At 52.5% G+C, this 24322-nt stretch overlaps 1 protein-coding gene across 5 annotated transcripts in view; it reads right to left on the bottom strand.

The window, feature by feature from the left end:
• Positions 1–288: 288 nt before the first annotated feature.
• The window catches only part of MYH11 (myosin heavy chain 11), a 110076-nt gene continuing 86042 nt past the window's right edge, over positions 289–24322 (bottom strand). For 2 of the 5 annotated variants that reach the window (XM_060078192.1, XM_060078191.1), the window contains 17 exons: positions 23358–23529; positions 21692–21904; positions 20391–20535; positions 17232–17438; positions 15617–15721; positions 15376–15528; positions 14905–15153; positions 13163–13375; positions 12615–12827; positions 12248–12409; positions 11743–11871; positions 11352–11440; positions 10794–10917; positions 9982–10190; positions 8961–9069; positions 8711–8883; positions 289–817 (listed from right to left, as the gene is read on the bottom strand). In XM_060078192.1, the coding sequence (XP_059934175.1) occupies positions 685–817; positions 8711–8883; positions 8961–9069; positions 9982–10190; positions 10794–10917; positions 11352–11440; positions 11743–11871; positions 12248–12409; positions 12615–12827; positions 13163–13375; positions 14905–15153; positions 15376–15528; positions 15617–15721; positions 17232–17438; positions 20391–20535; positions 21692–21904; positions 23358–23529 (2798 nt within the window). In that variant the 3' untranslated portion in view covers positions 289–684. Of the gene's footprint in view, positions 818–3945; positions 3977–8706; positions 8884–8960; positions 9070–9981; positions 10191–10793; positions 10918–11351; positions 11441–11742; positions 11872–12247; positions 12410–12614; positions 12828–13162; positions 13376–14904; positions 15154–15375; positions 15529–15616; positions 15722–17231; positions 17439–20390; positions 20536–21691; positions 21905–23357; positions 23530–24322 lie in introns of those variants that run through there. The other 3 variants (XM_060078195.1, XM_060078194.1, XM_060078193.1) reach the window with 2 other exon arrangements.

The raw sequence follows: 24322 nt of genomic DNA, 5'->3' as shown, positions 1-24322 counted from the left end.
GTGAAATAATAACCCTGACTTCATAGGGTTGTCTTGAGGATTAAATGAGGCCACCCCCCACCCCACCCCGTCCTTTTTCTCTAGAAAACAACAGAAAAGTCAACTCCGTTCTAGTGATTTATAGCCTTTTATTAGTGAGGGTGCCCTTAAGTACAGCTGGGGTGCATATAAAACAGTGTGACATTCCTGCTCTTAGCTGTTTGAGCGGCGTCTCCTTTTTAATTCATGTGATTACAGAAGGCACTTGGTCTCGGTGAACTGTGTGCATCTGATGTGCGGGAACCGGAGGGAAGAGGAATTTTCAAACCAGGGCCCACCGGGACAATGGAAGAGTCCACAGGGCAGGAAGGGCTGGGGGTGGGGACAGTGGCACCCATTGTGGTGACTTTCTCCCCAATTCATGTAAACTAAGTTGCCAGTGATTAGTTACCGTGGATATATTTTTCTAAAAATTCAAAATCTCTGCACAGTTCTTGGCAGAGGGAGTGGGTGTGTCTGTGTCTCCTGTTGGGTTTTTCTCCTTTGGTACATCGTTCCAAACTTAAGTTGATGCCCTGAATGCAGGGTAGTGGTCTTTATATTCATCGTGAGGGGTGTCTGTGATGTTTGGAGTTTGAAAATGGATTTAGACGGTGCTAAGAGGAGTCCACTGGGTTTGGTTCTACCCTGTTTTGAGCAAGTTGTTCATTCACTGGCTTTGGTTCCGTTGAAGTCTGCATCGCGAGTGTCCATATCCTCTTCAGAACCGTCCGCGTTTTCAATAACTCGACGTCCTCCAGACCTTCTCGAGGAAACAAAAGAGGTCTCGTTCCCTCGCCTGTGGATGTTAAGAAAACACATGTTTCTTTAATACAGAAATCTCCCTCGAGCTTGGAAGAGATTTTCAGACGGGGCAAAAAACAAACAAACTCAAAACAAATGAGACGCAAATATTCAGGTTGAAATGAACAAATCCTGACCCGTATGGGTGCATTTAATCAGCTGGAATGGGGGCAAAGTAGGTTTTTCAAAGCAGGACCATCTGCTTTAAAAAATGTCTGGCTTGGTCGTTTGCTGACCCACAGGATTCTGGTCAGTTGTGGATTTCTGTTTAGAAAAGAAGGAAAAAAGGCAAGTGGGGGTGATGGCCTCATGGGATTATTCCTACACTGTGGAGCAGGGATGAGGGGGACCTGTTGTGTCTGCATCTCCTCGCTTTCAGAAGGAAAAGGGGGGAGGGGTTTAGGTTTTGAATCGGAGGAAGGTGAGAATGACCACCAACCCTTGAGAGGGAAGGAGGTCCCTGCATGGATGCCAAGGGTGCTGTCTGGTTAAAGGCACCATATTGCTCTGCTTTTATGGAGCAGAACTCTTGTTCTGAGTTCTCCCAGGGCAGGGATCTCGCCTGTTTTGGGCGCACCATGGCAGGCACTGTGCAAGGCATAGAATGGGTGCTCAATGAATATTTGTCAGAAATAACATTAGACATGTTAATCCAGGGTGTCTTTTAGCCCTAGCTGGTGGGACACCCCTTTCTCTCTGTCCTTTCCACTCCCATCTCCTCTCCTCCGTGCTGCCGGATGCCCTTTTCCCACAGGGCCTGCCCTGGTCACCTGAAGTGAGGCTTTGTGTAGGAGGGCGGGGCAGGCAGGAGGAGGAAAAATCAGACCCGCCTGCACTTAACCTCCACTGTTTGGAAGGAAAGTTCGCCTTCTTTTCAGCGACCACAACAAATAATGTTGTGTGTTGGGCTCCAGCCATCTGACCCTGTTTGACAGGTCTTCACTCATTTTAGGATGTCTAAGAAGAAAGCAAGTTTTTTGCAACAAAAACGACCTGCTTCGCCACACAAAGGCTGGACAGAAAAGCCACGAGGGTGAGCCCATCCCAGTGAACCCAGCCCGTCAGTTCTTTAGTCAAAGGGGGCAACTCAGGTAAGACAGGAGGCATAAGCAAGGCCCAAGGATTTCCTGATCGCTGACATGGGGCTTCCCAACACGAACCTTCTGGGGTCCAAGGGTGGGAGGAACCCGGGCTGGTAAAACCCACTGGGGTGGATGGTACTTCCCAAGGGGCAGCGATCAGGAATAAATACTTAGTAGCTACTGCCGACTAAAGACCTGGGTCAGCCTCACTCCCATCAGAGGGAAGCTTCTAGGCCTCCAGCTCCTTTTATTTATTTATTTATTTTTGGCCGCACCTCAAATGCAGAACTTCCCCAACCAGGGATTGAACTTGTGCCCCCTGCAGTGGAAGCACAGAGTCCTAACCACTGGACCGCCAGGGAAGTCCTCCAGCTCCTTTGGAACTAACTTTCTATCACTCAGTCTCTAGAGGTTCTTTGAAAGTCTCTTCCTTCTTTAGCACTGTGTTCTCCAAGAACTCGGGACAGAGTAGGGTCCCGGCGTGCAGGGCTCAGCAGCCATCCACACAGCTCTCCTCCGTGTCTAACCCTCCAGGTTCAAAACTGGATGGGATGGCCTGGAGCTGGAAACAGTGGCTCAGGCTCCCTTTGTCTCTCCGAAGAGTCTGCATTTGCTAACTAGAGGAGTTTAACTAATCAATGCGCTCCCTTGATCGAAGAAGTAAATCGATCGTGCCTGGGTCCCTGTAAGCCCCCTGCATGGGCACCAGTCCTGAAGCTGGTCTGTTCTGGTTCAGGGGCCTTTCCTGAAGGAATTGGCTTCAAATCCTAGGCAAAGGTTGACACTGGCTGTATCTCACAGGAAGTAAAGGACCCCTCTAAAATTTTCTTAAAGGATCTGATCCTGGAGAACTTGGATTCTATTCATGGACTCAGAAACGTATCTAAGGTACTCTTGGCATCCCAGGATCGGCACAAGAGAATGAGCACCTGCTGCTTTGCAAGGACTCAGTTTCCATCAACGGGTGGGTCCTACACCCCAGCCAACCCTAGACTCCAGCTTATCCTGTGATCAGGATGTGCTGGCAGAAAAACTGCTCAAAAGCCGTGTCTTAGAGGCATGATGCTCCTGCCTAAAACTCCTGCCAAGACCTCATCCAGCTTTAAGTATTTGGGTAGCAACAGCAAGGCGGGATTCTCCAAGAGAGAAGACAGACACAAGGCAGGGCTGGCTGGGCCTCTCAAGGAGGATGAGGCGAAGGCCAGGCCCCAGGTGCCTCACTTCACGTGTGAGGACGTTGTCAGGATCCCAGAGAAGTCGAGGCCTCTCAACCCTGTCTTTTGAAGGCCCCATGCGCTCCCTGAGTCTTGGGTGTCCATCCCCAGTCCGTGAACGTGTGCCCGTGAGACCTCCAGTAAAGGCTCTGCCTGGACCGCGCCTGGCCCTGTGGTGGCCGGTGTGGCCCTCGTGCACTGAAGATGCAGTTAGCAGCTGGCCCTCGCTCAAGCCCCACGCAACCCCAGTGAGTCATCGGGGTGAGAGCGCGTTTCCCTTGCACGCGTGTGTGGAAACCCCACCTTGGGGGGCCGTGGCCACTGTGACCCTGTGCTTTGCTAATTCTGGCTTGTGAACCAGACCAGCTGGATGGAAGCCATTCTCCAGGATGGTACCCAGACAGTGGAGCTGGCACATCTGCTCAGCGTGGTGTCTGAGCCAGACGAGGGAGTATGGCACAGCCATGGCCTCATCATTACAAGGGGCCTGTCACACAGGCAAGAGCCACCCAAGCCACACGCAGCCTCTAAACTCTCAGCACGCGGCGACAGGCCACATTGGTGCCACGTCACACGCCAAAGCAGGAGGGAGGAAGGAAGGAAGGAAAATGGGTAAAGAGATGAGGTCTTCTTGTGTCGATGTTGGTTTTGATGAAAGACAGTTTTGAACTAAGATATCTAGGCCTTCAGAGTTTGTAGGATTCCCAGGAATTTGCAAGGGCCACAAAAGGGGGGCGGGGGGGCAGGGGGGCAGGTTGGCGGAAAGGAAGTGGAAACCAAGAGCCACAGACACGAGCCGCGAAGCTGCAGGCATGATACCTGGTCAGTCATTGCGGAGTTTCCTGGGGGAGGGGGCCTCTGAAACAGAGAGAGAGAGTCCCCGGTGGTTACCATCCTCCCATTCAAGTGCATTGTAATCATCAATGCATTTGCTTCAATTAAATAATTAAAGGCACCTTTAAGTCACCCTTACGGTGGAGCACCTGAAGCCACGAGCTCTCAGAGAGCCTGGCACACAAAAGGACGAGCCTTTTTTTCCCCAATTAAAAAGCAAATTTCTGTCCTTCAGAGCTTCTCTGAAGAACTCAGGTGGCTTCCTCCCATTCTGCATGTCTGTTCAGGAACGTAAAGGAATCTGAGTAAGCTAGTCCAAAATATCCTCGTGGGAACAGAACCTGAACAGACCTGGGCAAGGAGCCTGCAGCAGCCTCTCACTTTAGTATCATTACTCCGTCTTTGTTGCCTTTTATGCCCATAGCCAGACAGTAGAGGTGGGCACCCTGGGCGGCTCCTGTGGAGATGCCTGGTGGTGTCAGGAGTGATAGGTGCGTTGGTCGGGCTCTAAGCAGGGCTTGTGTTGAGATTTACCTGCCTGGTAAAACTGTGTGAAACTTGCTCTGTAATTTCTTTTTTTTGTGGTACGCGGGGCTCTCACTGTTGTGGCCTCTCCCGTTGTGGAGCACAGGCTCCGACACGCAGGCTCAGAGGCCGTGGCTCACGGGCCCAGCCGCTTCGTGGCATGTGGGATTTTCCCAGACCGGGGCACAAACCCGTGTCCCCTGCATCGGCAGGCGGACTCTCAACCACTGCGCCACCAGGGAAGCCCGCTCTGTAATTTCTTGCTCGCTGAGGAGCTGGCTAGGCTTGCCCACCTCACTCAAGGCTGTAGTGCTTGATTTTGTGCTCTTGTACATCTAGAGGACTCAGAGAAGGTGGAAAAGGTAGGACCCGTCTTCCATTTTTATGTTGTGTGCGTGTTCATATTAACTGTAAAAAATGGTTAGTCCAGTGCCAGCCTGTACAGCCCAAGAAGGGTCGTTGTCTGGGGCAGAACCCAAAGAGGATGGTCAGCATGTGCTGCAAGAACCATCGGTCCCAAGAAAGGGAGCAGTGACAACAAAAGGGTGAGAGAGCTGGGGTGGCTGACGGCTCTCCCGCTGCTCAGCCCGCCTCCGAGGAAGGGCAGCATCCGGTCAGCAGCCGAGCAAGTGCTGGGGGGTCCAGCAGTGGGGACGCACCACCCCTCACCTTGCACGGGCAGGGGGCTCCTTCCCAAATCCCTGTTCTCTGAGCCAGTTGCTCTCTTTCCCCTCCTGGAAGGGGTTCGGGCTTTCCCCTTGTCTCGTGCAGTGGTTCTCAGAGTCTGGAGTCGAGATGCCAGGTGATTGCAGAGGGTTCCTAGGTATGCCCTTGGACTGCTGAATTGCACAGTAAGAAAGGTATTCCCTTTTCCACTCGTAAATACGTCTGATTATGTCAGAAAATCTGTTTGGTGCTAATGTCTTTGTCATTCCCTTTTTAACTGACAAGTCTGCCTTCAGATCATAGTCATCAGTTTGTGGCCACAATAGCTGGAACTCACTATTGTTTAGTTTTCACTGTTTTAACTTCATTGTGACCTGTTGATGCAAGGCATGCTGGTTTAACAGTACAGGGGTGGTAGGTTTCATTTGTAAATCGACATATGTATGATTAAATAGTTAATTTCAAAGAAAACATCAAGTCAACAAAAGTACAGGTGGTAAGGCAAAATGGCAAAGGTGGTACGAGAATGCCTGAGGTTGGAGAAACATCACCTCTGACTCAACAATTGAAGGTTTATTCTGTGCCCAGCACTAGCCCAGACACTGGGGATGAATAAGCAGACAAAGCCTCTGTGTTCATGGGCTCGCAGGCCAAGAGTGAGAACAGACTGTGTACGAGATAAGTAAAAGAAATAGCAAGTTCCATGATGACAAGTGGGTAAGAGAGAGGAGAATGGTAAAGAGTAAGGTAGGAAATTCTAGTAACATGGGTGAGTGAACACCTGCAGGAAGGGAAGGAGGGGCCAGCTAGTGCAGCAAGCTGGGGGAGGGGCATTCCAGGCAGAGAGAGCAGCCAGTGCAAGGGCCTTGAGGCAGTGTAGGAAGAGGTGGAGGTGGAGGGGTAATTTAGGAGGCAGAGTACAGAGATCACGTAGGGCCTAGTGGAACTAACCATTGTGAAGATGTTACTTGGGCTCTGAGTGAGGTGGAGCCCCCATAGAGGGCTCCAAGCAAAGGAGGGACGTGATCCAGTTCCATTTCTGTGTTGAGAACAGACTATAAGGGGCCAGTATGGATGCAGAGAGGCCCACAAGGAGGCTGAGAAAGTTGTCTAGATGGGAGGAGAGGGTAGCTTGGACTAGGGTGGCAAGCAGTGGTTCGATTCTGGATGTAGAGTATTCTTTAAGGGAGAGTTGACCAGATTTCCCAACGGTGGATGCAGGGTGTAAAGGAGAGAGAAAAATAAAGAATGAGCACAAGGTTTGCGGCCTGGATTAATGGCAACTTTCAGCTGCAGAGGATTGTGAGAAGCTGGTTTTGGGGTGAAGGGGTTCAGTCAGGGCCCAGGTTGGGGTATGTTTAGGTGTGAACTGCCTGTTAGGCATTGAATGGGAATGTCAAGGAGGTCTGGAATCCCAGGAAGTCTGGGCTGGAGATAAACTAGGAAGTCACTAGCTATAGATGGAACTTTGAAGCCACCAGGCTGGTTCAGATCACCTAAGGAATGAGCAGCAGTAGGGATGGAGAGAGGACCAGGATGGCGCCCTGGGGCAGGAAGACAGGGTGGGGGTGGGGGGGTGGGGAGAGGACCAGGATGGCACTCCGGGCAGACCAACAGCAACTGGGCTTTGAGATGAGGTACCAGCAGAAGAGATGAAACATGGCCAGAAAGGTAGGAAGGATACCAGGTGAGGGTGGTATCCGGGAGGCCCAGTAAAGAGGAGTGATGGGCTATAGCATATGCTGCTGAGTCAGGTGAGGATTGAGGACTGACCACTGAGTTAGAGTTTTGTGGTAACAGCAGGGAAGCGGGGTTAGGTTTGTTCACCTAATGGAATGACTCAGTGAGAGAGAACACGTCACAAGGGAGAAGGGCAGGACTTTCAGGAACAACGTCCTCAGTTAAACAAGAGGGGGTGGGTCTGACGTGGGGTGGACCTCAATTGGTGCTGGACAGTTGAGCACAGAAACGGGGGGAAAAAATAGAGGAAATGAGCATAGATGTAGGGAGGTGTGTCGATAGGGAAGTGGGGGCTTGTCTATACTTCATGATAGTTTCCATTTTTCCATTAAACAGGAAGTGAAGTCATCAGCTGAGAGTGAGGATGGCAGGGATAGTAAGTTTAGGGAGAGTGAAAAGCAGATGCCTAAGGGGGGAGGGCTGAGAGGATGGGGGAGGGGTGAGAGGAGGCGGGGACTGAGAGGAATGGGGAGGCAAAAGTCCAGGCAGCACTAAGTGAGGTCAGCTTGGTTCCACGATTTAGTTTCCAGTGGAAGTGGCAGCACACCTGTTTGCTTTGAGCTGCAGAAGGTTGGCAGTTGGGTTTAATTTGGCTTGTGGTTTTTTTTTTTTTTTTCTGTACGCGGGCCTCTCACTGCTGTGGCCTCTCCCGTCGCGGAGCACAGGCTCTGGACGCGCAGGCCCAGCGGCCACAGCTCGCGGGCCCAGCCGCTCCGCGGCATGTGGGATCCTCCCGGACCGGGGCACGAACCCATGTCCCCTGCATCGGCAGGCGGACTCTCAACCACTGCGCCACCAGGGAAGCCCCTTGGCTTGTGTTTTAACCAAGTCAGCACAACACAGCAGGAGGGGAGACCAGAGTGTGGAGGATGTGGGAGAGGCTGACCATAACCATAGAGTCGGTGGGGCTGCGAGAGGATGAGAGGATGAGCCGAGGGGTTGGAGACCCCGGCGGAGACAGAGGGAGTGAGCTAGAGAAACGTGGTGGCAGGCAGATGATAGGTGCTTGATGGTCACATTAGGGCTGAGAGTTACTGGGAATGCCCGGGGAGTGGCAGGGTCCTGGAGGAGAGAACGTTGTGGACGTGAGAGGCTGGATCACCCACCTGCTGTGGGGGTGTGAGCTAGTGTGATAGGAAGTACAGAGCTAAAACCTTCAGGGAACCAGGTGGGCCAGGGGATGGGAAGGAGCCCTGAGGAGCGGGGGAGCACCCACCCCCTTCAGGCTCAGAGGTTCAGGGGTGTGGGAGAGAAAACAACCCCAGTCCACTTACGGCAGAGGGTTCTGACTGTGGGCGATGGCCCCCCCCGGGGGACGTTGGGGAAGTGCCACTGCATCTAGTGGGTGGAGGCTAGGGATGCTGCTCAACATCCTACAGTGCACAGGGCAGCCCATGATAAAGAATTTTTCAGCCCTGAATGGCAATAGTGCAGAGAAACGCCGAGTTAGGGAAAGGTGGGGAAGAGAAAGTCCGGGAAAGGTGGGGAAGAGAAATTCCAGAAAAGAGGTTAAGAGAGAAGGGATTCTGCAGATGTTGATGACACAGGGAAGAAAGGTCTCAGGAGATGGAGGTGCTGCTGCCTCCTCCTCCTCACCTGGAGGATGGGATGGGAGCGGTTGCTAGGACAGAAGGGGTGCTGCTCAGAGGGAGGGCCCCTGTGATCTGGGCCCCGCCCACATCCAGCACATGCTGGTGCTGCGTACATGCTGCTGAGCTAGAGAGCTGCGAGGGCTTTGGGGAAAGGGGCTCTGAGCCACTGTGGAGGTTTCAGGCCGACCTGTGCACCCAGCCCGTGGGACGAGGCCCCCGGGGGCTGGTCCCTCACCTGAGCTTGCTCTTGAGCGCCGTCACCTCCCGGCCCATGGCCTCGTTGCTCTCTGTGGCCTCATCCAGCTCCCGCTGCAGCTTCCTGCGGTTGGCGTTGATGCGCTGGGACTCTTCCTCCGCCTCCTCCAGCTGCCTCTTGAGTTGCTTGACCCTCGTGTTTCCTTTCTCAGCCTGTCAAGGAGAGGCCCGAGGGTCAGGGGGGTCTGTGTCGGGGCTTGCGGGGCTGGGAGGGGGCGGGGCAGGGTTACCTGCTCCTTGTACTGCTCTGCCATTTTGCGCTCGTCTTCCACCTGCAGCAGGGCCTCCTTCAGCTTCTTGTCCTTCTGCTTCAGCGACTTGGTGGCCGCCTGTTTCTCTCTGCACACACAGGGGAAGTGGGGATGTGTCGGATGGGGAGGGCCTCCCTAGCAGTCGGTGTGTAAACCAGACCAGCATGGCCCACGGTGGGCACTTTTCCTGAGCCCAAATCAGGGCTCATCCTGAGAATAATGTTCGTCCATGAAAAGGAATGAAGTGCTGACATCGGCTACAGCACGGGGGAGCCTTGAAAATATGCTCCGTGAAAGAAGCCAGTCACAAAAGGCCTCGTGATGTATGATCCCACTTTACAAAGTGTCCAGAATAGACAACAGAGACAGAAAGTAAATCAGTGGTTGGCCGGGGATGGTAAATAGAGGGTGATGGTTAAGGATACAGGGCTGCTTACTGGTGATGATGGCGTTCTACAGTTGACTTTGGTGAGCGTGTGCCTATGAATTGTACACTGAAAACCACTGAACACTTTAAATGTGTGCACTGTGTGGTATGTGAGTTATCCGTAAAGCCACCACCAAAAGCAAAAACAGTGCAAGGATCCCGACCCTATCTAATGGTCATGAATGTGCTGTGACCTTACAGCTCAGGGACCGTACTTAAGTGAGAAGCCTTCCCATGTTTCTGTGGGCTGATTTGAATGTTTTGTGTACCCATTAATGTGACATCCTGCAGACACACGTTAGGCAAAGTGACATGAGCTCCTGGGAAGTCTGGCCGACATCACTGAAGAGTCATGCTGCTTAGAGCAGCTAATGTCTCAGAGGCTTACTCCAGGCCAGACTAGGGCACAGCACCTTCCTATGTTCTCACTCAGTTCTCCCAACACAGCTGCAGCACGGGTACCACTGAGCTGATTTCTCAGCCAGAACTGATGCCCAGAGAGGCTGACTGACCCCCGACATCCCACCACTCACCGGCAAGCCGGCTGTCATTCGGGAGCTGTTCCCACCGTACCTGGCCTCCTGCTCGACCTGCTCCTCTAGCTGTGCGATCTTGGCCTCCAGAGCTGCAATGGTGGACTTGAACTTGGACTTGACTGCCCCCTCCATCTCCTGCAGCTTGCTCCGCAGCTCCTTGTTCTGGCGCTCAAGCTGCTGCCGCGCACTTTCATTCTTCTGGGCTGCGCTGCGCTCCGTGGCCAGCTCATTGTTGAGCTGCTCGGCCTGGGGAGGAGGGTGAAGGTCACCAGGTGGAGGGCTTGGGAAGTGTCAGACGGTGCACTGAGATGAACGGCTCCCCCCCGCAGCCCCCAGCCTTCGTTGGCCTCTGCGCAGGTCCCTGGAGATGGAGCACCCAGAAGCCCTCCTCCTTCCCCTCCAGCAGCCAGCTCCTTCTTGGCCATCCTTGAAGACCCAGCTCAAGAGGCAGCTCTTCCAGGAAGCATCCCGGTGCCGCCCAGGTCACACGATGGGTCCCCAGCGCCCATCATGGAGCTGGTGCTCAGTGATGTCACTGAGTGCTCACTGTTGTAAGGCAGGGGCTGAGGAAAGAGCAGGAAGGAGACCGCCAAGGCCCTTGTGGGCGAGCATCGTCTACTGGAGGGAGCCACCAAAGGAGGTGCTGCAGGCCGGGTGCTGGCGTGACCGGAAGGGGAGGGAGTGGACGCTCGGGAGCAGACGTGCTGGGTCCCTACTCTCCCATCTTTGAGTTCTCATCCACCCCCACTGGGGCCTGGCACACAGGAGCCTGTCCTGAAGCCTTGTGAGGCTTGGAACAGGGCGGATCTGAGGCATGTGCTGCCCTGCTCCTGGCCACCCCGGCCCCACCTGCTGTGTGGCCTTCCGGACTCGGTCACTCATGGCCTCCATGTTGCCTTGCTCTTCCTCCAGCTCCTCCTCCAGCTGCGCGATGCGGGCCTCCAGGCGGCGCTTCTCGTCCTGCAGTGTGTTCCTAAGGGAAAGGCAGCCGCTCTGGGGCCTCCAGCCTCCACTCAGAGGCTTAGAGAGCTTCCTTCCTTGGAGAAGCAATGCCTCAGGGTTGCCGCCTTTTATAACTGAGGCTCAGAGAGGCTTAGAGGCTTGTCCAAGGGTACACAGCGGGAAGTGGGGAGCCAATTGGTGTTAGCAAAGCCAGGCCTGGGATGACGATAAGCTCCCTCCTCCCCGACGTCCCCAGATGCCACGTCCCCACCATGCCATTCATTCAGAATGAGTGAAACTGGCTATACCCTCAAATAGGGTGTGAGAACCCCATGACCCCTGTCACAAGCTCAGCTGAACATTCTATCATTTTCAGCATTAAATGGGGTCCAGGAGACTCTCCTCTGACTGCCTCTCCCTCATCATCTGAGTCTAGGCACCCCCTTTTCCCCATGAGGCTCATACCTTCCAGAAACGCTGCTGGCCAGTTCCTCAGCCAGCTCCTCCTTCTCCAGGTCTGCCTGCTTGCGAGCCCTCTCGGCCGCGGCTAGATCCTGGACGGTGGCAGGTGGGGAGCAAGGAAACCTGCTGTCTGCCCGCAAAGGGCTGAGCCCACCCGAGAATCCACCCCGTTCCTGTCACCTGGCCCCCAGCCATCTCTTAAAATGGCTCGGCCTCCTCTGAGCTCAGGGGGAGGCCTGCAGATCCATCAGGGAGGAAACCCTGTGTCTTTCCCCACCCTCGCTATGGGGCCCACCCGTGTGGAATGCTGGACGAGGGTGCACGAGCTGGGGTTGCCCGGGGCTGCTATCACGTCATCCTCATCAGGGCTCTCACAGCAAGAAGAAGCCTTTACCTCCTGTAGCTGCATGAGGTCTGCCTCCAAGCTCTTGGCCTTCTTCTCATTCTCTTTGGCCGTGGCAAAGATCTCATCCCGGGAGGCGCGGGCGTCTTCCAGCTCTCTCTGGAAGTCCTTCATCTGAGCCTGCGTGGTCAACAGGCGGGACCAGCTAAGAGGTCCTTACTCACCGAGTCCTGCTGCCCAAATTACCTTTCTGTGCTAACCCTAGGATTTCCCACGATTGACCGCAGAGCCCTCAGCCTCACATGGCCAGGTGGCTGCCTGGGGCACGGTTCTGGATGGGCTTCGCAGACCTGAGAAGCGGTGCTGAGATCTGGGGGCCGCAGCCAAACACCTGATGTTGCCCCCCCATCCCCAGGGCAGGAAACAGCCCCCAAAGCTAAAGGGTCGATGGAAAAGTACCAGGTGACCAGGCACCGGCGACAGAGGGAGGCCTGTGTCCTCCCACTGCTGCTGACCTGGCTTCCCCCGCGCGCCCGGCCCTCGGGGCATCACCCACCTGCAGTTTTCGTAGCTGCTTGATGGCTTCCTCCCTCCCCTTAATGGCCGAGTCGGCCTGCAGCTCCAGGTCCTTCAGGTCCCCTTCCAGCTTCTTCTTGGCCGCCACCGCCAGGGCACGTTGCTTTCTCTCGTCTTCCAGTTCCGTCTCGTACTCGTGAAGCTGAGCAAGGAGAGAGACGTGCGCTGCCGGGCAAGGCCTCCCCTAGGATCCCTTCCCAGCGCCTAGGTTTGCACAACCACCTGCAAGGTGGGTTTCTCATCCCCAGGTCAAAGGTGAGAGATCAGAGTCTCCATGAAACCAGGAAGTGGAGGTGGGAGGAAGGAAGCAGGCCGCCCTACCTCCCCTTCCCCCCCGCATAGGTTACCTGCCTCTGGAGCTGCCTCCTCTTTTCTTCATTCTGCTCGTCCCGGGCCTGGAGATCCCGCTCGAACTGGCCCTTCAGGGCCTGCATGTTGACCTCCAGCCTCAGCTTGGCATCTTCTGTCGCCTGCAGCTCATCCTCGAGCTCTTCCAGCTGGGTCTTCATCTCCTCCATCTGGGTTTCCAGGGCCCGCTTGGACTTCTCCAGCTCATGGACCTTTTACATAAGGGTTGACGTCACGAAGATGGTCGGGCAGCCCCCAGTGACAGCTCATCAAGATCAGGGACGTGGCTTTTGCCACCCTCAAGATGCATGACCAGGAGTCCAGACCAGAGCCATCCTCTCGGAACCCTTGACTCAGAACCCACCCCCAAATGCAGTTCCCAACCAGGCCCCTTCTTTGCATCAGCCCGAGGGACTTCCTCCAATTCCTGATTATTGCTTAGCATGAAGGAGGCATGGAGCCCCCTCCTTCCCCCGTGGACTGATAAATAGCACAGAGAGTGGGTGGGTGAAACGTAGACAAGCAAAGATGATGAAGAGCCACTTACGTTCTTGCCCACGTCGTCCTTGGAGCTAACCAGATCCTCCATCTCAGCTTTGAGCATTTTGTTGGTCCTCTCGAGCTCCTCTTTGGCTTCTAAGGCCTCCTCAAGGGCCCGTGCCAGTGACAGGGCCTTGGTTTCCTTTTCCCTGGCTTCCGCCTCGGCTCTGTCCCTTTCGTCCGCATATTTGGAAGAGATGTTTTTCTCCTCGGCCAACAACTGCAACACAGCAGAAGACCCAGAGGTGAGCTTAGGCATGCCCGAGGGTCGGCTGCATTGAACTGCAAATACGGGGAAGAAGCCTTGTGTCCAGCTGAACTTGTCCTGGTGCAGGTGGAAGGAAGTCATGTGTCTAAGCAAGCAGTTTATAATAAGACTGCTCCCCGACTTCGAGGTCAACCTTCTGCAGAGCCAGCATCTACTGAATCTCTGTGCTTGGAAATCACTGATGCTGCCCATGTTGGTTAGAATGCGCTGTGACCAAGGTCAGGGTGACATTTAATCTTCCCAGAGGCCAATTATTCTTTTGTTGTTTCATGGCCACAGTCGCTCGCTCACAAGAGTAGCCTATGAGCCGCAGTAGGGCAATGGTGAGTGGTGGATGGATCTGCACACAGTTCCCCCTCTGCCTGGAGAAGCAGTTCCAAGAACACACCATACTGATGTTAATCTCAGCTTTAGAAGGAGAGAGCAGTATACACCGTAACATCCAAAACCCAGACTGCCAGAATTCAACAAAGGCAAGTAACAGGGACTCCCAAACAGCAGTCAACACAGAAACTCTCCACTGTTTGCGGCAGGAAAATAATAAAGCAGCCTCAGACCCTGGGCCAGGTAATGAAACTGCAGATTAGAAGCAGTGAGGACAAGCTGTCAGCACAGGGAAGGGATGGCTGGTAGAAGAGGGAAGAATCCCAAAGTCCAATCCCAAAACTGATGTTTGGAATAAATCCCAAGTCACTTGTAAACCAAATCATATTTACTAAATCTGAGTAACGTATATTAAAGGTTGGTATTTAGGGGTTTGGGTCATACAGATGTATGCATTTATCAGAACTCAGTGAGTGTACACTTAAGATTTACACATTTCATTGTATGTATTCAAGGGAAGAAAAAATATTTTTAAAATGAACCCTAGTTTTTATACGCAATGCTGAGGTATCAAGGGAGAGATGTACAAATGTCTGTAATTTGCTTTGAAATGCATCCAAAAGATACAAATGACAGATGCAATACACCCTTATAAATAGTGTGTGATAAAGTCTGTGTGGTAAAGCATTAATGATTGAAGCCAGGTGGTGGTGTACAGGTGTTCACGGTATAGTGCTTTCCGCTTTGCTGTGTGCTCAAGACTCTGATGAAATGTTAGGGAACAGTGGTATTTCAAGGGTAGATACTTTAAATTACTTGGAAATCTCAGCAGGTACTCAATAAATACTCACGAGTAAATAAAATCAGTAAACCTCATTCCTTATCGGGGCTAGAGCCCAAGGCATGACTGGGTTTCTAGATGGCCCTTATGGTGGTGGGACCCGGAAAGTCACGGTTACTGAGGCTTTGTCACTTTCCTCCCTCTGACCAAGAAGCCCTAACTACTGTTTCACACAAAGCAGGCTAGGCTTCCATCGCGTCCAGCAAAGCCTGGATGGGATGCTGATACACACGCAGCAGCCACACTGGATACTTTGCAGACCCGATTCCCCCCAGCCAGGGTCCATGAGCAGAGTGGAGGTCCCTCCAGCCCCTACCTGATCAAACTTCTTCTGCTTCTTTTCCAGGTTGGACACCAGTTGCCGCTGGTTGTCCAAATCAACGACCAGGTCGTCCAGCTCTTGCTGAAGCCTGTTCTTGGTCTTTTCCAGTTTGTCATAAGCAGCTGCCTTCTCTTCATACTGCTGGGTGAGGCCTTCAATTTCCTTCTGGAACCTCTTCTTGCCCTCTTCCAGGGATTCCACGGTGCTGGCAAAGTCCTGCAGTTTCTTCTTCGAATCGGAGAGCTGAAATGGCAGTGTCCAGGGTTGGGTGAGAGGAGGGTGGTGAGGGATTCCCATCCCTGCGCCCCTGAGAAGCAAAGACCACTGTCTCATTGAAGAAACTCAACAGCAGGGGGAGCTGGCGAGCCAAGCAAAATGGCACCACCGTTCTACCACAATCGGATCGGAGCCACTGATCTACCCTTAAGGGCTCAGGCCCAGAAAAGCAAGGACATGCAGGGGCACCTGGATGTTCAGAGTGGAGATGTGGCGCTCCAGGTTCTGCTTGGCCTCCATCTCCTCGTCCAGCTGGTCCTGTAGGCTGTTCCTCTCATCCTCCAGCTGGCGCAGCTTGGTGGACACGTTGAGCTTCTGGCGGGTTTCTTCTTGAAGCAGCTCCTATGGAAAGGACACATGGAAGTCTAGGGGCCCACCCCCAGGAAGGTCGTACCCCAGGCGCCTCTGGCTGATATGGCACGATACCCACCTGGGTGTCCTGGAGCTGGGACCCAAGGGATGCCACGTCCTTGGCCAGTTTGATGGCCTTCCCCTCTGCCTCGTTGAGCATCCCCGTGACACTCTCGACTTCATTCTGAGGGTGCCGAGAGACTGGTTAGTCGGAACCTCTAGAACAGGATCCTCATTAAGTAAGAGGAGCCCTTTGTGCTCAGTGATAGGCCTTGGGGTATCCACTGTGAAATACCCATGAGCTAGGGGCCCTGGTCATGGTCACTCCATGGCCCCCCAGGGAAGTACATTGCATACAAGTTGCAATCTCTGGCTGTAGACTCTGGTTCTAGGACCCTGTGAGAGCCCTGTTAGACTGTAGTTAGACTGTGCTGACTGGGCCCTGAGCCCTCTAAATGGATCCTGGATCCTTGCCAAGGTTGGCAAAGATGAAGCAGCAGGTCTGAGGCTCCAGACACTGAACAATGGTCTGGACTCACTCACTCCCTAAAGTGGGGGAAGAGACTGCAGGTGGCACTTCCACTTCCAAGGGTCCTGTCCCTACCACCCCTCTTCTTCACCCCTGCTCTTCACCCTTTCACTGACCCTTATGGCAAAACCAAAGACGCAGACACTAAAGGTAAAAAGCCGCCTAACTTGTCTCTGCCTTTTACTCCAGGAGCTGGTATCTCTGAGCAAGTCCTTTCGGAGATAGCTGCCCACCGTCTGTCCTCTTCCCATTTACAGGAAGGACATAAATGATCTTGACTCCACTCCTTCAGGACGTTGCTTGTATTAGGACAGCAAAACCCCGTGCCCAACTGCATGTGGAAAAATTCATACTTAACGCTGCCCTGCACCCTCATCCCAGGCTCTAGGCGCATTAAATCCTTATCAGAAGTGGGGCCGTATCCCACGAATGGCAAGTCAGGCCAAGTGTCTATTCAAAGCTAATTAAGACCAAAGAAAACCAGACCATGTCGTTCTTCAGCTTAAAACCCATCAGTGGTTTCCCATCACTCAGAGTAAAGACCAACATACATATAATAGGGCCTTGAAGGCCCTGTGTCCTCTGGCCACAACCTACCTCTCCAATCCCATTTTGTGCCACATTTCCCCTTCCATTCGGCATCTAGCTCTACTGCCCTTACGTGATCTCTTCTAATTTCCCACTTACCACCGGGCCTTTACACATGCTGCTCCCTCTGCCTATAAGTAGATAGACTTCTTATCTGTCAGACTATACATCATCTTTCTTAGGGAAGCCTTTCCTGACCCCTCCTCCTGCAGCCCAGGCACCCATATTATTTACACTTACTGCATTATGTGCCTCTGCTTTCCAGCAGCATTTTACGTTCATTTATGTGGTTATTAATGTCTTTCCCTTCACTAGTCTGGAGTTCTGGGGCAGGGACAGTGTCTGTCTGCTTCCTTGCTCTTGTATCTCAGGATTAAACATGGTGTCTGGCATACAGCAGGCACTCAATAAATACTCACTGAGTGGAAGAGAGTTTTTAAAGATTAAATTGAATAGGGCAACCATCTCATCTCCCCAAGGAATGTAACTAGAGGAAACGGACTTGCTTTTCCACGAGAGAGGCTTTGTTAGCCAGAAGAGCCTCATCCCTCAAGGGTCCCAGCGAAGCCTGCCTCACCTGCAGTTTGTGGACCTTGTCATTGAGCTCGGCCCGGGCCCGTTCTCCATCGCTGCACTTGGACTGCAGCTCCTGCAGCTGCACCTCCAGCTTCTTCTTCTTGTGCTCCACCTCCTGCTTGGCTTGGCTCAGGACACGCAGCTCTCCAGCCAGGTCTGCGTTCTCTTTCTCCAGCGCCTGCTTGTTCTTGTCCAGGTTGGCCTTGGCCTGACCAAAGAGGCAGAGGGGAGGGAAGGTGTTACAGCCATGGCTGGGCGAGCATTTAAGATAGGGACCTGTGCTGTCGGGGGATCTTTCTCTTTCCTTTCCCCTCCCTAAGTCCGGGGACCTGTGCCCCCCGCCTCAGGGGAGGGACCCGGCACAGTGAAGAACACACAGTCACCAGTAAGACTTTTTGGATTCCGTTTTCCTAAAGCACAGAGGTTGCAAACTGGCATCCCCTGGGCTGCATCAACCCTGCCATCCTGTCCTGTTTAATCCATGCAGTACCTTTTAACATTTTAATTAAGAAATACCACATAAAAATCTGGATTCCCAGCTTCTCTTTTTAAAAATCAAATGTTCTATTTCATGGCTAGGTGGTTGTTACACTAGTGAATACATTTGTCAAAATTATTGAACTATACATGTAAAATTGGTGCATTTTGCTGCATATACCTCTGTAAGTCTGACTTTCAAAAAAACAAACTAAAGATCTGGAAACAGAGGTCTTGCCTTCCTCCAGGGTAACAATCAGCTGGATCTGCAATAGCAGCCAGCCCTGTAAATAGGGCAGTCACACTCCACTTGGCCCCAGTCCCCACCATTCCCTATTGTCCATCAAGTTTATCATTGAATGTACACTGCCATTTCTGTGAAAGTTTAGAGAATGTTATTTTATCTAACTAGCTCATGTAGGTGCATGAGTTTCTCCAAGAAAAAAAGTATTTTGGGAGAAAGCAGAAGAAGGGAGGGCCCTTCTCCCAGGGCTGTAGGGAGGAGGAAAGAAGCAAGAGAGAAGTGTGGGTCCCAAGAGCAGAGGAAGCAACAGTGGGCTCACCCTCAGCCCCCAGGAAGGTGCTGTGCAGTGTCCAGGCAGCCTCAGAAACCATTCCTCTGCTCCAGGTGTGACTAAGAGCTGGTGGGACCTCAGACAGGGACAAAGTGCCTCTTAGGGTAACAGTGCAGATTGATGAGCAAGGACCCTGGGGGACCTCACGGGATCTGGGCTCCCCAAAAACCTTTTTCCCAGAATGGTGGCAACACTATACACATGTAAGGGGATTCAAGATAGGAATGATGTTACAAGTTTTTCCCAACAATCTGAAAAGTTGCTAGAGGTAAAATAGTCCTCTTTTTCAACGCTCCTGAGATGGTGGACAGGCGTTCCCAGCCTCTTCTTTCTTATACAGGTCAGATGTGGATGCTGTCTGCTGGTGGCGTGAACAACTGAGGCTTTCCAAAGAGGCCAGGCTGTGAATCTGGGGTGTGGCTTCCAGCCCCTGCTCACCTCTGACTGCCACCTGGCTTGGCGCTGGTCAGTTACCTTTCCAGGCCCCACTCTTCCAAACACAGAGTAAGAGGGACACATACACCTTACTACTGTCTGGAGGGCTTACTGTTTCAGAAGGTGGGAAGAGCCCATTTGGGTTCAGATTCTATCACAATAAAAAAATAACTTCTGAACATAAAAAAAGGAAAACAATTAAAAGGGGAAATACATGTAGATAAAATTAGCAAGGTCTTATTTATCCAACACATACAAAGAACGGACAGAACGCTAAAGATTCATATTCAGACCCCATGTGACAAGTGACAAGGGGACATGAACAGGCGTCCTTTTCTCCATTTGGAGTGAGGGGTGTTCAGCCTGGCACAGTGAGTTTCAGCGTGGGGCCTGGAGATCTGCATTTTAGCAAAGGTCACGGGTGAAATTAAATGAGTCAGTGTCCGTAAAACATTGGAACAGTGGCATGTAATCAGTGCTGTATGAGGGATTGCTGGCGTTATTTAAATGTACAGGAAAATTCTGAGATTCTGATAGAACCCGTGGTGAACCAGCTCATAGAAGAACATTTACTTTGGCCATAGAAACAAATGCAAACTCCAACGATTTTTAGGTAACACAACAGCCATTTAATCTAGAAAGTGCAGGGGGGAAGCTGTAGCGCTGAGGATGGTATAATTCAGACTCTTAGGGAAGCAACCTGGCAGGATGTCGTAAGCTAAAAAAATTCCCTCCTGGGAATGAAATACAAGGAAATTCTCCAAAGGGAGAGAAAGTTCCCGACATGAAGCATTCAGAGTAGAGCTATTTAACTGTCTCAAGTCCCATATACCCCAAGTAGCCAACCATGGGAAAAAGAAAGATTAGATCTAGCCATTCTCAAACTACACCAGGGGACTTCCCTGGTGGCGCACTGGCTAAGAATCCGCCTGCCAATGCAGGGGACATGGGTTGGAGCCCTGGTCCGGGAAGATCCCACATGCCATGGAGCAACTAAGCCCATGCACCACAACTACTGAGCCTGCGCTCTAGAGCCCATGAGCCTAGACAGAGCCCATGCTCTGCAACAAGAGAAGCCATCGCAATGAGAAGGCCGCACACCACAACGAAGAGTAGCCCCCGCTCACCGCAACTAGAGAAGGCCCGCGCAGCAACGAGACCCAACGCAGCCAAAATTTAAAAAAAAAAAAAAAAAACTACACCAGGGAGAGCTGTCTTGCTACTCAAATCAAATAATGATAGTCTTCTGATGTGCAGAGAAATGAAGATGGCTAGAAGGTTCTCAGTGTTGTTACCTTCCCAGAAGTTTTGCCAAACTTTGCTTATCCATAAGGGCAGTGTATAGTAGACCCTACCCTAGAGAGGCTAAGAAGTGGGTCCATAGCCAGACTGCTTGGACTCTCGCTGACTAGCTGTGTGACCTCTAGGTGCTCTGGACCTCAGTTCCTTCATGTGTAAAATGAGCTTCATTGTACCTATCCCAGTGGGTGGTTGTAAAGATTAATCAGCATAATATACAGTAAGCACTTAATAAATGCTGGCTGCCATCACTCTCATTCGAATCGTTGTAGCTTGTTACTGGTCTCAGTATAGACACTGATATGTAGTTATTTGAAGCTGTTGACATATCGTTCTTGATATTTTGTTGTCACGAAAAAAGCATCGCAACTCACCCTCTTGAACTGCTCCAGCTGCTCAGTGAGCTCCTCCACGGCCTGTGTGTGCTTCTGCCTCATCTCCTGCACCTGGGCCTCGTGGGACCGGGTCTCCTCATCCAGGGCCTTCTTCAGGATTGTCACCTCCTGCTCCCTCTTGGCCCTGGACAGGAAGAACACAGTGGCTGGCGGTGGAGGAGACAGCGGTTCACCTCAGACAGTACTGTGCAGAAGAACGAGCGCTCTCCTGGGACCTGGAGCTATGGTCTTCATCATCACCCCTCCCTAGCTGTGTGACCTTGGGGGAGTCACCTAACCTCCCTGGACCTGGAATTTCCTCAAAACGAGGAGCATGCTACCTTCCCAGAACCTCCCAGGGCTGGCAAACAAATACACAAAATACAGCACATGATATTGTTGGAGGAATGCAAAGTGAACTGCAAACTGTTCCGTAAATATTAACATTAGCTCTTATTTACTGAGCATGCACAATATGCCAGGCCCTGACCTAAGTTCTGGGTATATGTCATCTCATATAATATTCAGAGGCAAGAATATTATCATTTCTATTTTATAGATAAGGAAACTAAAGCTAAGAAAGAGTAAGCAGCTTGCCCAAGCTGTTGAAACCATTGTGTGATAGGACAAGAATTTGAACCCAAACAGTCTGACTCTATGCCCATGCTTTGAGCCATTGCACTGGGCCAGTGGGAATGGAGAACATTGTGCTGGCTTCTAGGCCCAGGTAAGTGATGCAGCACAAAACCCAAAATGTGGGAAATAAATCTCCATGTTAGTGCTTGATACAGGGTGCACTCAAAGCACATTTGTGTATTTGTTGAATGAATAAGCGACCTAGTTTCACTATAGTCAGGCAGTGACTTTCATTATCTGGCAGGTGACCTGTTCTTATGGTGGGTTTTGTTTTTGTGTTTGTTTTGTTGTTGTTGTTGGCTGTTAGCCTGCAGTGACTCTTTAATCAGAGACCAATCTAATAAATATTATTTTGAAAATTTAACACAAAACTTAGACACACACAGGAAAAGACAGGAATGAAATCCCCCAAACTGTTAACTGTGGTGGGACTGGGGGTGATGCTTTTGGTATCTACTTTCCTACAGTTTTCAAATCATTCTCTAATTGAGTATATCTTCTGACTGTGATGCAAAATAAGATTAAAAATAAGCATGCTTATATTAGTTAAAGCAAAATACAATCAGGCCGATAAGCATAGGGCCTGAGGAGCCCCATGACCCAGGATCTGCTCGGGTTTGCCCCTCTCCACCAGCCGTTGCATCAGTGGGGCGGGGGCCCCTCACCTGAGCTCCTGTTGGGTGGCCGTGCTGTCCAGCGTGTCCTCCAGCTCCGTCTTCAGCGCCTCCAGCTCCTCCCCAAGGTCCCGCTTCTGCTTCTCAGCTTTGCTCCTCGCGGCCCGTTCTGAGTCCAGGTCCTCCTGGAGGTCTGAGATGTGACCCTCCAGCTCCCGGATCTTCTTCAGGGCGTTGTTCTTCTGAGTGATTTCATCATCAAGCCTGCCGGGGACGGATCCCCAGAATTAAGACCCTGGGGTCCTGAGCCCCCTGCTATCCATCCCACAATGTGGCCAAAGATGGCTTTATGGAACCAGCCTTTTGGGTTCCATACATATCAAAACATGTTTCATTCATGTCCCGAAACACAGCAGACCACTTCTTGCCATGCTGGACGGTTTGGAGGCTTATGCAGAAACGTGGTTTCCAAGGGCAGATGTAAAAAAACAGGTCATGCTGTGCGTGTGTGTGTGTGCGTGAGAGAGAGAGGCAGAGACAGGGAGATATAGACAATACAAAGCGCTGTCCCAGACTAGCAAGGTGCCTTGTCTACATTAGGAGCCTAATAGATGCTGTCTGAATGTCAGACAATTATTCCTCCCTGGCAACTACTGGTTTATTCTTTCTTCCATCTGCTTAGCGTCTGAGTTCTGCTACATGCAAAGCTCTTGGCCAGGCACTGATTGGGGGTGGGGTGGGGGGGATGTTAAAACCGGGGGAGGCAGTGACTGTGGGTCAGTGTGGGACATGGGGAGCCTTGCCTGAATGGCACGGAAGGGAGCTCCCTCCTGACCACTGTGGAGCTGCCTCTGGTTTTGCCCACAATGGTTGGAAAGGGACCCTCAGGAGGGAAGGCACAAGGCGGCCCATCACCCTAGCACTGTCACATGGCACAAACGGGCTGAGGGAGAGCTGGCCAGGGGATCAATCAGAAAATGGATCCCAGCCTGTCTCTCAAAAGCTGGGTGACTGTCACATGTCCCTTCACCTCCCCTGGCTCAGCTTCCTCCTCAGTGAATGGAGGCAACAGCCGCATACCTGGCCAAGTGTCTACAAAGATACTGCTTGAGCAGAACTTAGCATACAGCGAGCAGGCTAATACCCATTAGTTGTTGCTGCTGTAATACCCCCAGGGGGAAGCCGTTAGAGGGAATCCAGCTCAGAGCTGGGAGAAGGGGGCACAGAGGAAAGGGTGTGGGACACATCTCAGGGGACGGGCAGACTCTGAGGACTGCTGCACGCTGTGCGTGGGACAAGAAGGAGGGTAAAAGCTAGGGAGGAGACACATTCGCAAAAAGAAGGACCTCAGAAGGAGGGGGCAGGGGACAGGAGGGTCCTCCCAGCCTCAGACACGTGGTGTTTGCGGTGCCAACAGAACAGACTCTGTGCACAACCAGAAATCCAGAACTGGGGTGTAGACGACAAAGGCTGGGCACCCAAGAGGCAGACACAGTGGGAGAAGAGAGGAGGAGTTTGGAGGGAAGAGAAGAAAGTCAAAGGCAAAGTTCTGAAGGTGCCAGCAGGACTGGAAGGCATCCGGAAAGCCTGGCCTGGGCCACCTAGCATGAGATGGAGGCCTGCCTGTAGGAGGAAGAGGAAGACCGAGGCCCCCGCAGATCGGCAGTGGCCCTCAGGGCACCAGCACACACTGGACCTGCCCCGCCAGCCTCGCTACCTGCCCAGGGCCGCCTGCAGCTCCTCCTCCTTCTTGGCCAGCTGCATCTTGAGCTCAGCGATCTGTGCCTGCAGGTCGGCTATCTGCTCGTGGAAGTCGCTGGCCTCGCCCTCCAGCTTCCTCTTCAGCTTCTCCAGCTCCTGCCGGCTCTTCTCCTCCTTCTTCAGCCGCACTACAACAAAGCCAGGGCCCCTCAGGAGGTGGACACTACCAGAGAGACCCCTGGAGGACGAGCCTTTCTGCTCAGGCATTTCACATGGAGGAAATTCACACACACACATCCCCCCACTGGTAACTGTCCCGCCGGCACCACTGTCTTGTGGAAGGAAAGTCAGTCCTGGTGACAAGCACCTTCTGGAATTAATGTGTGTGTTCACTAAGGGTGAGCAGGCAGCTGGATAGGGTTGTCCCTTTCCTGCAATAATCCTCCATTCTCAAATTTCCTGTCTGATATTCCTACTTTTAAAATGTCCACTCAAAACATCACTGGGGGGCTTCCCTGGTGGCGCAGTGATTGAGAGTCCGCCTGCCGATGCAGGGGACGCGGGTTCGTGCCTCGGTCCGGGAAGATCCCACATGCCGCGGAGCAACTGGGCCCGTGAGCCATGGCCGCTGAGCCTGCGCATCCGGAGCCTGTGCTCCGCAACGGGAGAGGCCACAACAGTGAGAGGCCCGCGTACCGCAAAACAAACAAACAAACAAAACATCACTGGGGGACTTCCCTGGTGGCGCGGTGGTTAAGAATCCGCCTGCCAATGCAGGGGACGCGGGTTCGAGCCCTGGTTCGAGAAGATCCCACATGCCGCTGAGTAACTAAGCCCGTGTGCCACAACTACTGAGCCTGCGCTATAGAGCCCATGCTCCACAACAAGAGAAGCCACTGCAATGAGAAGCCCGCGCACCACAACGAAGAGTAGCCTCCGCTCGCTGCAACTAGAGAAAGCCCGCACGCAGCAACGAAGACC

Source organism: Mesoplodon densirostris, chromosome 16, assembly GCF_025265405.1.
Source record: "Mesoplodon densirostris isolate mMesDen1 chromosome 16, mMesDen1 primary haplotype, whole genome shotgun sequence".
NCBI lineage: Eukaryota > Metazoa > Chordata > Mammalia > Artiodactyla > Ziphiidae > Mesoplodon > Mesoplodon densirostris.
Note: the sequence above shows the minus strand (reverse complement) of the source record. Positions and strands in the feature narration are given on the sequence as shown.